Source organism: Xiphophorus hellerii, chromosome 9 (genome assembly GCF_003331165.1).
Source record: "Xiphophorus hellerii strain 12219 chromosome 9, Xiphophorus_hellerii-4.1, whole genome shotgun sequence".
Classification (NCBI taxonomy): domain Eukaryota; kingdom Metazoa; phylum Chordata; class Actinopteri; order Cyprinodontiformes; family Poeciliidae; genus Xiphophorus; species Xiphophorus hellerii.
Window position 1 is genome coordinate 11,644,634 of NC_045680.1, and position 14,440 is coordinate 11,659,073.

Here is a 14,440-nt window from a genome sequence, read left to right on the forward strand (position 1 = left end):
TTTAGATAGTGGGTTCAGGATATGAAGTTTTTTTGCAATATTTTCTTGCAATATTTAATTTTACAAGCTTTGCTCTCATTTAGAAAATGCTAAACCTGCATGTTATTATATCTATTCTTAAAAAACATTAGTTGTTTTAAAAAAAAATATTAGATAAAGATATGAAAAGTCATTGTGGAAGCTCCTAAGAGACACCTGTGAATCTGGAGCTTCAGGTTGCAGCCCTCTGCTTTGCACAATGATTTTCCTCTTTCCAACATCTCATGAAAACTACACTAGTGGTGTATGCAGGACTTAATGTTTAGCAGTAGATCTCTGCAGCAACATAAGTGGGCTCCATTTAATATTTATATGCCTTCTGAATGCAGCTGGTTCCAATGGGCTTCATCCAGAGGTATCAGAGTAAAAAGTATGCCCTACTTTTTCTTTTAATCAGCAAAATCATTCATCCTCTTCTTTCAGTTATGCAGTACTAGGAAACTTTTGCAATAAAATATATTAGAGGTTGTAGTTAGAATGTGCATGCTGAGAAATGACGAGCCACGAGGCACTGTAAAAGGGAACAAACAGAAACCTGATCAGGCTCGGGACGCAGGAGATGTTGGGGGTCCTGGAGGTGAAGGGGGAAGCCACTGAGGCCTCCAGCTCTGACAGAGAGATCCCACTATGTGCCCTCTTCAGCGCCTTTTGTTGAAGAGAAGAACTGCTTAAACGTGTTGAATTACAGGTAGAGCTGTACCAAGTTGCTGTTATAAATAGACAGTATTACGTACCCCACAGTCATTTGCACCATCTCCACACATTCCCACAAAGTAGCTGGCAGCAAATGATAGAGTCACTGGTTAGTATCAAAAAGTTGATGTAAAAGATCTAACACCATGATTTTATCTAAAGAAATTTGCTCATTTAATCCAGATTCTTGCGCCTGTGTTGTCATAATTCAGTGTAAAACTTTAAGACTCACTCTACTCCCTGTAGTGTCTCGACAAGCTGGGTTTTCTGGTCCGGCGCCATTCTGGCAAACACTGTCCCGTGCAGCACAAGCTGCAAACAATAACACAAGGCTCAACGTTCATGAAACGTTGGGATCGGTTTCAACATTCCTGCGTCTGTTTCAATAAATACACACAGGATTTCCAGTTTAGTAGAAGATTTGTCGTACCTTCTGAAGCATGTCTGGGAAATGCTCAGCGATTATAGCGAATGATTTTCCATTCATTGCAAAGTGGTAGAGTGGTTGTGTTTTGGGCTCCTCAGCATGACCTTCATCCTCCAGGCTGATGTTAATTTCCTGTTGAAAGTCACCAAGTGTGGCTTAGTTACAACAGATACATTTTAGAGATACTGGAAAAAAGCTACATGTAGCCCTCCACTTACATAAACCCCGACTAAAATTTTCTGCTAATGACAAAGGTTTGGGAAATAAGCGGCATAATGTCACCACATGCATTAAAAGTAGCTCTACTTAAAAATCCAAGATGGTAATTAATTTCCCCTCAATTAAAAAGTTTTAATTTGAGAAGATGGAGCTGTAGACTTGAGCTCAGTGGAGAGTCTTTATTTTCTTTACCTCGAGTCGTGTGGTTCTGCTGGGCCTGTCAGCGTATCTCCATGTGATTTTGGCGGCTTGTCCATCATGAGGAGGAAGGGCATCAGCAATGATGACCGTGTCCCCGGCAGGGATCATTCCACAGTCACGGGCCACAGAGACTGCCGTCAACATGTTGTCGCCTGGAAAGTGGAAGAAGAAAAAAAACATTCACAAAACTCAAGATGTGTTTTTCATATTATCAAGCAGATATTTAGGCAAGACCAAAGACTTGAGCTAGTTTTATATTGATTATGTGTTTTTTCTAATATTTAAAGATTTTTTTTCTGCTCTCACCAGTAACCATGACGGTTCGAATGTTTGCTCGATAGAGGTCTTGCAGCACTCCTGGAGTTTCAGCCTTCAGTTTGTTCTGCATGATGATGAGTCCCAGAAACTCCATGTTTGCCTCTATGTAATCCCTGGTAGCAAAACAACAACAAAAATTATACAACAAAATATCTAAATAAATACAAAATAAACTTTGTTGCGTCAAAACCGTAAACTTTTCGATGCATTTATAGAGCGTCTTATCTTAAATCCTTCACAAGTTGCATAATGTTTTTAACTACCTGTTGACGTTTTGGACTTTGTGCCAGTTGAGTTTTGATCCGAGTCGCCGATGAGCCAGAGCGATCACTCTGAATCCCTGCTTAGTGTAATCCTCCAAAACCTCTGCAAAGTTTTCCGGAACTGGGAAAAATGTTTGGTTAGACAGTGAATTCAAAGGAAAAGCATCTCATTCTACAGCAATATTTTATTGCAACGCTGCGAACATTATAAAATTTACAGAAGTTGTATAAAAACAAATATACAAAGCGTTGTCCAAATCATTTCAAGTGTGTCTTTTTGTGGGAACTGCTTCAGCTTCATGATTTAATTCGACTCCTAAGCAGAAACTCATGTTGGTCACCTCACCCGTCTCTCTCTTGCAGAGACTGGCCACCACCTCTGGTGCTCCCTTCATGTAGGCATCCATACACTTCTCCCCCAGAGTACGAGACACAACGCTCATCCTCTGAAGAGCCGAGGAAAAAGGAAACTGCCGCACGATACCGATCTCGTATAATGACTGCAGACAATTACATACACATACAGAAGAGTATCTGATTTATTTAGTAATTATGAGTAGAGGACATTTACACAGTTTTATGTATGTTTTAAGATATTAATGGTCAGTTATTGTTTTTAGGCCGGGTGTTACAAAAAAAACTACAAAACCTGAACAAGAGAAAAGCCTCAAATTTCAATTATTTAAATAACCCTAAAGCATCACTTTAATCCAGAGGAAAATGATTATATCTAGCGATCAAACATTTCAAAATATGTAGACACTACTTACTGAAAGCTCAGCGAGTTCCTATAAAAACAAAAAAACAAGAGAAAATAAATTTCAAAGTCAGAAAGTTTTTTATGGATAACTTTACAAATTTGGACATATTTTCTGAGATCTTCTCTATTGAGTAAGTTATTGATACATAACTGACTCGGTTCAGCTGTTGAAGTGTTACGTTTCTGTACGTACCATGTCCTGCTCGGCCGATTCATCGGGCTGGGAGGGCAGCAGCTGCTTTGGTGGTCGGACGACGGTGGGCATGATGCGGTTATGGAGAGCAGTTTCCTCCTCAGTGGCTTCCTCCAGGATCTGGAGAAGAAGAAGTTAAAGAAAAATAAATATTTGTACATTAATTTAGCGTTCATTTTTACATTCCAAACATAAGACTAGTTAATTTTTAACAATAAAGTTGTTTTCATATGGACCTGAGCATTAAGGTTCCAATAGTCATCAGACCTGGGTTATGCCAAACAAAGCATCAACATTAAACATTATGGTCACATGGTGCCAAAAAATAATAAAAATAATAATAAAAAAAATGATGGCACCTGGATTTAACTAGGCAAACAGATATAAGCCTATTATTGGATAATTACTGCATCGGTGATTATCTTCCAGACGACAAAAAGTTGTTCAACCAACTTTTGCAACAAATAGCTTTTCATTTCTTAAACAAGAATTTCAAAAGACACATCTCTTAGTTGAGGAAAAGATGTTAACCTGTTTAGGAAGGGTCACATAATTGCCATGAATCAGGCAGATAAAACATGTAAACATGCTCCCATCATCAGTACAAGATTTTGGTGAAAAGTGAATGCAACATTGGAAGAAAATCGTGACACTGTAGCAGCTTATTGAGAAAATTTGATCTACAATCAAACTTAATGAGGTAAAATGAAATATTAAAAATGTGACCTTTTTGTTCGGAAGTGATTTTTTTCCTGATGTAAAAGCCCCCATAGAAGGATTGTTGTCCACCATATGGAGGTATCTCAGAGCAAATCTGGCCATTCAGCATTCAAAGAGGTTTGTTTTACGTTTTAATTTACACATAAACATAACCTCATCCAATCAAGTGAAATTGAAGTTGTAGTTCATACTGAATCTCACACTGCAAGCTTTCAAACGGAGGAGGATTCTGGATCAACACGGTGTTACTGGATATACTCAGAGCAACTCACCCAGCCTGTAGCCTCAAACATTTTGAGGTCCAGTGGATCTCCAGACAGCTGGCCTTCTATTTTGGTTAGCGAGTGGCAGGTGGCCATGCAGGCCACAAACTGGGACTTGACAAGATTCTCCTTGTGGGCACTTTCCTCTGATAGGTGAAAACTGATCAAGGAAGAAAACGTGGTTATGGGAGAGGAAAGGCAACAACACTCCTATTAACCTTGATTGTGACTTTCACTTCTGATTTATGGCCCAGAAATACTCTGTCCTGAGCAAATATCAGAATGTGCCTGGACTTTTACAACTGTTTTCAAACTAATCCCAGAGCAAATGCAATTTGGACTCAGGTCTCTGATGTTTCCATGTTTCATAAATCAAATCCACATACCGGCCTCCTTCAACTCTCTGAACTCCCCACATGTCCAATCCATCTTCTGTTAAAGTTCCCGTCTTAAAGAAGAAAAATGTAAACAAAAATATCTATTTTCCAGTCTAGCAACCGTTCATGCTGTTGTTGTTTTTTTCAGTATTGTCTAAGAAGACTTACTTTATCAAAGCAGACCAGATTAATCTGTCCACAGATGTTGATCCTCTGTGGGCTGATACAGAAAATGCCAATCTTTTTAAGACGCCGCTGGGCGTACACAATCCCAGCTGTCATGGCTGCTGGCAGCGCTGGTGGCACAGTGATGGTTATGATGTCCAGAGACTCAATGATGATGGTTTTCACTTTCTCCTGGAATAGAAGAAAATGCAAAAGATTTAAGTTTTTCCCCATTGGAATAATTTCTTATGTGCTCAAATCCTTAGTAGTGTTTCAAGGATCTTTTATACTAGTAAAGTTATTTCCCAAAATGAGCTACAAAAGCAGTGAATGCCTCACCATGTCTAGTGTTTATCTTTTACAATTCAAGACTCTGTATATTTTGTTCACCAAAAGCTACAGAAAAAGTTCTGTGATGCTGGGAATAAACCTAAAATCCTTAAATTAAGCAAACAGTCTTTGATCAACTGCACTTTTCAAGAGTAAAACAGTAAGCTGAAGAAAAGTGTAACCATACAACAAACGAAGCATCCTAAAAATTAGGAAGAAAGAAGCAGATACTGACGATCACGCCAATTGAATTTAAATTTCATGTTTTAGTAACAAGCAAAATGTTTTATAATTAGCAAAAAAAGAATGAAAATTTATTGATTTGTTACATTGGTTTTGCTATTTAGTTCATTTTAAAGCTTAGACACAGAACTGGTCAACTACTAGACTGAAATGCTCTCACTAGCAGCCTTGCTAGTAAAAAATAAACTTCTCATAAGGAATTGTTTGAGAAACAAGAAAACAGCTTGCTCTGCTGGTTTCCCTGTGCATTACCCCATTCATGACACTGAGGACGATTGAGTAAATGAAGCCGATTCCAGCCACGGCCACCAGACACAGCAGAAAGAGGTAGGCGTCACGATACAGCTTGAAGTCGGTGGGTTTGGGATAAAGAATGGAGCGCACCAGTTGGCCTTTGGCTGTGCTGAAACCTGCAAGAAAAACAATATATTTGTTATTATTCTAAATATTTTTTTCATCAGATTGAGTCTACATTTGCTTAAGAGAAAATGAACTGATGACACTATAATTTAAAAAGTCTATTGTGACTCGTAGATTTAGAAGAATCGGATAATATTTTGGAAACCAGAATTAAAAAGGTTTTCTTTAATGTTGAGCAGTATTGTGCACCACTTGTGCTGCAAGCTAACATTTAAATTGTTTTTAGGAATAAAGATAAGTCAGTAGAGTTACATCTGAATGAATAGAATATCATTAAGTTATTTTTTAAAATAATTTATATTATTTACTCTGTACTACAGAGTAACAGCAAAAACATCCAGAAAACAATCAAGTTCCTGCATCCAGGCCCCCCTGCTGACCTGTGCGGACCACCACGGCTTTGACCAGTTCTCCTGTGTAGAAGCGGGTTTGGATGACGTTGGTGCCGCAGAACAGTGTGTGTCTCTTATGCTCCTCGGCGTTGTAGGCACTGTCTGCCCCCTCCCGCTCTCCTGGTAGTGGGTTGGGGAGGTTGGTTTTTGTCACAGGAACACTCTCACCTGAGGAAGGGAATTCTGTTATTGTGCTGTACGGAACAATGAACCTTGCTGTTAGACAAGAGTTTACCTGTGAGCATGCTTTCATTGACGATGCAGGTGCCGCTGATCAGCACTGCGTCACATGGCATGATGGTCCCGTTGCTTGGAATGACCACCACATCACCAGGTACCAGATCAGTAGACAATGTCTCTTCAACCTCTGCCAGGAGAAGCAGGAGTTAGAAAAAAAAACACATTTAACTGCAATGCAAATAAAGTTTGAAACATGAACAAAAAGTGAGCACAGAGGTGGTTGATCTGCAAATTTGCTGCAAATCCATAGAAATACTTTATTTACATTAAAACTAAAATTAAATTAAATAAAGGCATTTTAATTTCCAACATATGGGGTTACTCTGGTTTGAATAAATCTATTTAAGAGGGCAATAAATAGATAAAAGTGTACAAAACCCATAAAAAGACAATATAACTTATTGACATACCATTATTGGCTCGGCAAACAGATACACGGACAATACTGTGAGCTGCCACCATATCATGAAGCATGATGTATTGCTGGAGAAAGGAGAGATTAACAGTAATGAAAACAATTTGCTGCTTCTTTGTTTTTAAATAATGAGTAAAATGACTTAATATTGTTAATTTATGTCATGTTGGAGTTGTTTCTTGTACCCATATGAAACTTATTAACTTAATGGGTCTTTGATTTATTAAAGGCATGCTATAAATGTCTAATTGGGGATTTTAAAATGTCTAAAGAAAATTTAAAAAAATTAACTGATTTAAATCAGTTCAAGTGAAAGCTTAATAGATTAACACTAAAAGAAGAAAAATCAAACATTTCTGACTAATTTTACAGAAACTAGAAGTTTAATGTAGAAAGATAAACTAAATAATTCTGACTTTTGGCAAAGATAAAAGAAATATAGGTGGATACAAAACTACTAAATCCTCTAAACCTGTCATTATGCGTTAATGTTATGTAGATTCAAAGAAGAAAACCTGAAAAAACTTTAGTAATAATCAATGCTACAGAATATGAAAATAAACAGGGCAAAATTCAAGATTACTTTCAATCATACATCATTAAGTTATTAGATGTTTTAAACTTTAAGCATTAGTATCTCGTGTGTGATTTCATAGTTGCATATTTACACACCAATTTGTAGAACACGTCTAAACTGCATTTAGACAAGTTAATTAGTAAGTCTTACCTTTTTGATGGTGTACAGAGAGGTAGCTATGGATATAACCGACATGAAAACAATGGCCACAGCATAGTAGTAATACTCATCGGCACTCCACAGGATTACGCTGAAGAGCTGGAAGATGTAAAAAGGGTTGAGGACCTGCAGGAGGACATAGAGAAGAAGAGTTGCATGTCAACCTGGAAACAAAGACATGAAAAAGACAGAAAACGTATGTTTCAAGGAGTAAGAAAATAACTGGGGTTTCTGCAGTCTCCTAACATGCAAGTTACTCAAGAGTAATCCACCATTTGATCCTTATTTAATCAATTGATTACATGTTTATTAAAATAAACTGAGAAGAATAGGAGATATAGAGATAAAGTAGATATAACTTGTTTCATGAGGTGGTCTTAAAGTAATAAAGAGGGAGAACAAAGAGAAAAGGTCCGGACTCTGAAGAGGATCACATATTCAGGATTTAAAGTCCAAATGTACTAAACTCATTTAGTACCAGTTTACCACTGTGTTGACTCTGCCAGTCAAGTTTTACACACAGTGAGAATAAATGGGAATTCAGACCAATTTAAAAAACACGCAGGTTATGTTGACTGAAACTGGTTTTTACCTCTTTGATAAGCAGCTTGAAAACAGAAGGCACTTTCACTGCGATTTCATTCACTCCGAAGAACAGTCTCCTACCAAAAGGAGAGAGAAACAATGAGTCCAGCCACACCTATGAGTTTATAGCAACTTACACAAAACACAGCAGAGCGATGCAAACAATATACCAAAGAGCAGTTTTTATTGGGGTTTGCTACAGAAAGTAAAATATATCACAATATTTTCACTAGTTTGGAATCTATGAATATAAGCAATTACTTTTGTGAGCTCAAAACCCTCAAATTAACCAATTCTCCAAAAATATTCTGTCTCCATTTGAACAAAAGACTTCTCCAGGCTAAATACTTGAATTGAAGTTCAAGTCCTTCAATTTTGTTTCAAAATATACAAAAAATAAAGTGCATTATGGACCTATGGGAGACGTTTCCTGGGTGGAAATGGGTTAAAAATAGCATAAGAATAAAACTGAAGCTGGAAGGAATGAAGGAATGGAGGTAGGACACGAGGAAGAATAAAGTGAATGATTTCAAGAAGGAAAGAATGACAAGAAAGGGAGAAAGCAGAGAGGGAGACAGGAAGCAAGGAATGAAAAAAAAACATAAGAGAAAGAAGGTAAAAAAAAGACACAAACACAAGGAAGAAATGAAAGATGCAAATAAAGAAGGGCACAGAATAAAGGAAAGACATAAAGAAGGAAAGGAGGAAAAAAGAAGGTAAGGAATCCTCCTATCATTTGATCTGTTGTACCTGTACTCCTGCTGGTTCCTGGTCAGGCCTGCACTGTGCTCTGAGTGGACGGTAGAGCAACTGACTTCAAGATCCTCCAGGCCGCTAAATAATGTGTGCCCCAAAATAAAACAAACAAAAAAAAACAAAGACAAAGTTGACAGATTACACATGAGGAAACAGATGATAGAAGTTTAATGTTTCAAATGGCTGCAAGCAAAGCATTTGATCAATTTTCAGTTATGATTATCACAAATTGGACTCCAGCTTATTTAATACGATTGAGGTAGATTGTAAAAAAATCTTACTTTAAAACTTTAAAGTTCTGCATCTCATCATTCCAGTAATACTTTGTGCTATGGAAGGTGAAATAGCGAATCTAAGAGAGAAAAGGGAACAAAGGGGAAAAAAAATAAAGATGAGTTACTAGTAGCCACACAATCTAAAGTGGGGAAAAACTTGCAAACTAATTACTTCCTTATTATGAGCTCATCATAATATGTCATGTAGTGAACAGAAAAACAACTGAGTGGATGATGGATAATTTAGGGTTAAATATGAACTTCAAGTTAATGTTTAACAATTGTGATATGAAATCTGTATCATAAAACAAATATCCACATGATTAAAATATAAAACATCCCTGATAGACACTGGAAGCCAAACACAAATATGCGGTCAACATCACTGGCGCCTGACTGTGGTTTAAAGTGGAGGAGCAAAGTCGAACAGGAGAGCCCATTAAAAAAGTTCATCAAAAGTTATCTGATTGGAATATTGCTATTGTTTGTGTAGCATTAATGCGCTTGCATCCAGGATCTTGTATCTTGCACCGCCAACCTAATCTAACCTAATATTTCCGGATGCAATAGTGGCTTTTAATGCCAACAGTTCAGTGCCTGATCACCCGCCTATTTCCACAGAGCTCTTCCTGGGAGCTGCAGTCTCCAGTCGAGCTCCTGCCCCACACCTTCCCCACTCAGCTCCACTAGACAAGCGGCAGCAACAATTAAACACCTGGTGGAACTGCGCATCTGATCAGCTTAAATAACTACTTCTCAGTTCAGATTTGGTTGTAAATGGCATAATGGAGGAATGTTGTTGTGGAGACATCTTGAAGGTGGAGTGTCAGAAAGAGTAGGACCTTCTTAGAGAGAATTTCAAGGCATTAAATTGGAAAATTACATTTATTTTAAGCTATGTTTGCTATATACAAAATTTTTATAACAACTGAAGGTAAAAGTTACTTGATTGTGCTATAAAATGGTACATTGTGTGCCTAGAAGATACATAGTAGCACCCCTTTAAATAACAATATAATATATTTCACCACATTATAAAGAACGACTGGATATCAATGGCACCTAAATAATAAGTTGACATTTATTGTAAATTCCTGCACAATATGCATATTGCAAACACAGAATCTTCTCACAGTCATATAGAACCCCTCTAAGCATTATTGCAGACCACACACATCTTTTCATGGCTGTGGCCTCTTTCAACAGGATTATGCACCCTGTCACAAAGCAGGAATGGTTCAGGAATGATTACAGCAACAAGTTTGAGCTATTGACTTGGCCTCTAAATTCCACGCATGGTCGGCCGCTCCTCGCCTATTGGGTCTGCTGCTAACGTCTTGGTGCCAGATACCACAGCAAACCCTCAGGGTGAAAAAACTGTGGGAGCAGTGAGGGGCCCCTTTGCTCTATGTTCAACATCAGCTTCACGTTCAGTAGGTTTTGTTATGCTGTTGCAATGAGAGATCTAGCTACCTGTGTGGGCTGGTAGTAAGAAAATCTTCTAATGAGCTCCTGAGCAGGGCTGCCATCGGAGGGGTGAGGTGTGTGTCCGTTGGCCAGAGGTGAAGGGGAGGGGCTAGAGAAGGGGGAGGAAGGGGAGGAGGGGGAGGAGAGAGGGGAGGTGGTCTGGGTCTCCAGGCTGTGGAAGGGGTTGCTCCCCGGAGCAAGCATCACTCGTACCCTGGCCAGGAACCAGCGCCGGAACTCATCCTGGTCAACAGCAGCAAGGAGAACCAGCAGTCAGTAAATACACCAACACAACATCTCACACACACACACACACACACACACACACACCGGAAAATAAAACTGATTTAACAGAAATAGGACTGAAAACACAGAATTTCCTTTGCATTCATGCATCTGTGATTGTGTAATAATCAGTTGGTCTCAATGAATCCACTCATCTGAAACTTGATTTCAGCCGTTCTTTTATCAGACTTTAAGCCTATGAGCCTCAAGAATCAGGTGCAACTTAAGTAGCTGGAGGAAAAATTAACAATTTAAATACCCGATTTTCCAAAATATTACAAGAATCAAATAGTAGCAATTTTATCATTATTCTGCTGTGATGTTTTAAGTTGCAACCTTTGAGCAGTGGGTGTGTCAATACAATCAAAAGGCAACCCACACATATGAGGTAACAGGCTTTATCGCACATGACTCAGTGATTATCTCCAATTTTATCTTCAGTAGACTGAGTCAAATTATATTAGAGTTATTGTTACTACTTTAGTTTTAATAAAAGATTGCTTTTTTTAAAACATACTCCTGGCTCAGTGTGTTTGTGTTTTTATTTTTCCAGTAAACCCTTCCTGCCTTCTTAATCCCCAGCTGGTTGCAGAAGAAAAGCCTTCATCCTGAGACTGGTACTGCTTCAGGTTTCTTCCTGATAAACACCAGCTGTTCTGTTCCACTGTCACCACATGCTTGATCAGTAGGAGGAGCATCAACTAGATGCATTAGGCTGGCCTTCATTGAAGAGGTGACATTTTACTAAAAAAAAAAAAAAAAAAAAAAAAATCACCCCAGTAAGATCATCTGATGATCCATTAGATCATCAACTGAATATGACTGTATTGTATTATAAGTTAGCACTGAAATAGACTGGATACATTGCATTGCAATGAATTGGATTAATCTGAAATTACGTTGTGGTGAATTGGCACTTTATAAATAAACTGAATAAAACTGATTTGATTCAGGATTCCTGGATCTCTCAGCACATGCCACAAAGCACGTATGAGGAGGTGGCAAACAGTATCACAGTCACTGGATAGATAGATGAAAGATGAAATATACAAACGGGCAGATTAATCAGCACGAACTCGCTTCCTACCGTGGAGCGCAGCAACACCACTTCGGCATCACGGACTGTGGTACGGGTGCAGGTGGACTTGACGCACCATTCTGGCATCCAGTAGAGCAGCAAGAGAAGGAAGCCTCCGGTACAAAGTACACCGAAGCCTACAAGGGCCAGTCGCCAACGGCAGAGACGGTAGCCTTGCAGCTCCTACGTAAAGACAGGGGAAAGTTTGTAATGTGGAGAGAGAAAATTCTGGTATAGACAGTAACCATGTTTCCATCAAGATTTGTTTATGTGCATTTTGAAATATCACATTAGAAATGCTTGATGGGAACAGTAAAATTTGAAATGATAAAAAAAAGGTTTCATGCTTGCTTGAGGTGATTTTTGGCTTTTTTGAAAAAGAATTAATTTGCTAAAGGGAAGATGGAAATACATTTGCCGAAAAAGTTCTGTAAAAACTTTCCCATCCACTGGTAGATGTGTACCATGGCAGTTAGGACTGTACTTGTTTCTCAGATGTGTGGTTCATCTACTTTGAAACCTTTACTTCCTGTTTATTACAGCCATGTGTTTGTCAGTTGCACCAACATCTGACAAAATTACACTCCGCATAGCCTGGTTGATTTGCTCCCAACAAGAAGATCGAAACACACCTAATTCACATTTTCTTTGTTTGCAACATTTTAAAAGTTCACTGAAAATTTGCATGGCAATTGGATGGAAATATAGCTAGTGATGTTAAATCAGATGGGCGTACCATCTCCTCCTCTTCCCCCTTGTTGAGGATCTTCATCTCACCCTTCTCCATGTTGCAGAACAGTTTGTCGAGCCCCTTCCTTAGTCACTAGAAGCAGCCAGAAAGATCAGAGATATCAGTATAAAGCAACATTTCAGCTCCACTTGTTTGTTACTGTAGAACTAATGATGACTGAAAAGAGGATGGACAGATGGCTCTTTAGAAATTCCTTCACTGATTTTCTGATTTAAATAAAAACACATATTATGGATGTTCATCAAAATTTAGTCATTAAAACCTTAAACATTAATCAGCCAGATTATAAGTAATAAATACCACTAAACCATTGGAGGAAACAGAGAACCAAACAGTGGACAATGAATTACAAATTGTGATATACAAAAATTTTATTTCACTTTCATTTCCTTGTTTTCATAATCCTTTGAAATGATTCAAAGGATTATATACAAACATTGGTATCAGCTATTTAAAAAAACTAATTAAATATTGACAATTGAAAAAACACTTGAGTCTTGAAAATACTAGTAAGATAATAAATAATATGGTGATGCTTCCTGTATCTCTGTGTTGTTCAAAAGCTGCACTGTGTTATATGAAACCTAGAATTAAACAGTTTAACTCCCAGCAACCAACACTGGAGGAAGTTTATCCATAACGTCCAAGCATGCCACAGCAGAAAAGCAGGAAATAACAAATAAGATTCAAATCAGCTTCTTGCTACTTTGTTCACACACAAACTTTTCAGTGGCTCAAGATTGAAATAATAAAAAACATTGATGTAATTTATAGTACGTCAATGCAAAATGAAATAAAAAAAATAACCTGATAACAAATAAGAGTGAAGCTACAAGATAATAAAAGTTAAATGTAATGAAAGGAAAACACAGAAAGTCCTGGCATCGTCACCCATTGTAAGGCAGCAAAGGCTTTCCATATCATATCTGGACATGTTTGCTACAGGGTGACCACTCGCTGTCCTCCACTCCCCCTTTAAAACACCCAAAAATCCCGTGATTGCACTAAAACTCAGATCTTATCAGGCAGCTACACCCAGGAGAACCTTTTCAGTGGCATGCTCTGGGATATTTTACTTAGGACCAAGCCCTTCCTTGTATTTTCCAATGGCAGCCCTCCCCCTGGCCACGGTGGGTGCAACACAAGCTCAACATTCCTTCCCAAACTACTGCAATGAGTGGAAATACCAACAATAGTGCATCACTGATTAAGTCATTTGCAAAGTTTCTATTCAGGAATAGTGACTCAGAAAAAACCGAATTCAAAACTGAATTTCAAAGTATCAAGGAATCATGGGCTGGTTGGTGGTATAAATGGAAATGAAGGTCATGAACTCACACTTTACATGCTATATAATATTCAGATTGTTAAATGGAGTCTAACTGAAGCAAATCCTCACACTTGACAAAGTTGACAGGAAAATCTACTAAAAGTTTGAGTTGGAAGCACAAACAAGAAAGAGAAAATAGAGAAATATATCTCACTACTGTTACTGTAGTCTCAGATACAGGTAGTAATTATAGAAAGTATTAATCTGTAAATATCTCATCTGTTTTGATTCCCTAGAATCATCCCATCCTAGCTGTCTATAAACTGAGGCGGCTTGGATCACAGACGGATTTTAGCTGCATGCCTGATGGTTCACTTCTGGGTCAGACCACCCCTGGATATACCTTCATTAACAGTAAGTTACATATTAATTCAAGCTAAAGTTCACAGGTTTCTTCACATTATTAGCGGAACAGTTCTTAGAAACCCTGAGCACAGATATAGATATAGCATGAAACTAGAACGAATTAGTCATATTTGTTAATTTGCTCTAATAAAGC

The 14,440-nt window shown here is 38.1% G+C and overlaps 1 protein-coding gene across 2 annotated transcripts in view; it reads right to left on the reverse strand.

Annotated features, from left to right (window-relative positions):
* atp13a3 (ATPase 13A3) overlaps positions 1 to 14,440 on the reverse strand; it is a 33,817-nt gene that overhangs the window by 8,608 nt on the left and 10,769 nt on the right. For both annotated transcript variants that reach the window (XM_032571475.1, XM_032571474.1), the window contains exons 3-26: positions 12,597 to 12,683; positions 11,870 to 12,043; positions 10,504 to 10,740; positions 9,037 to 9,107; positions 8,750 to 8,833; positions 8,007 to 8,076; positions 7,406 to 7,540; positions 6,674 to 6,746; positions 6,259 to 6,390; positions 6,012 to 6,191; positions 5,464 to 5,621; positions 4,642 to 4,830; positions 4,483 to 4,544; positions 4,106 to 4,256; positions 3,114 to 3,233; positions 2,931 to 2,948; positions 2,507 to 2,660; positions 2,161 to 2,281; positions 1,886 to 2,010; positions 1,571 to 1,731; positions 1,163 to 1,291; positions 965 to 1,044; positions 774 to 816; positions 575 to 684 (exon numbers count right to left, since the gene is read on the reverse strand). In XM_032571475.1, the coding sequence (XP_032427366.1) occupies positions 575 to 684; positions 774 to 816; positions 965 to 1,044; positions 1,163 to 1,291; positions 1,571 to 1,731; positions 1,886 to 2,010; positions 2,161 to 2,281; positions 2,507 to 2,660; positions 2,931 to 2,948; positions 3,114 to 3,233; positions 4,106 to 4,256; positions 4,483 to 4,544; positions 4,642 to 4,830; positions 5,464 to 5,621; positions 6,012 to 6,191; positions 6,259 to 6,390; positions 6,674 to 6,746; positions 7,406 to 7,540; positions 8,007 to 8,076; positions 8,750 to 8,833; positions 9,037 to 9,107; positions 10,504 to 10,740; positions 11,870 to 12,043; positions 12,597 to 12,647 (2,828 nt within the window). In that variant the 5' untranslated portion in view covers positions 12,648 to 12,683. The remainder of the gene's footprint in view (positions 1 to 574; positions 685 to 773; positions 817 to 964; positions 1,045 to 1,162; positions 1,292 to 1,570; positions 1,732 to 1,885; positions 2,011 to 2,160; positions 2,282 to 2,506; positions 2,661 to 2,930; positions 2,949 to 3,113; positions 3,234 to 4,105; positions 4,257 to 4,482; positions 4,545 to 4,641; positions 4,831 to 5,463; positions 5,622 to 6,011; positions 6,192 to 6,258; positions 6,391 to 6,673; positions 6,747 to 7,405; positions 7,541 to 8,006; positions 8,077 to 8,749; positions 8,834 to 9,036; positions 9,108 to 10,503; positions 10,741 to 11,869; positions 12,044 to 12,596; positions 12,684 to 14,440) is intronic.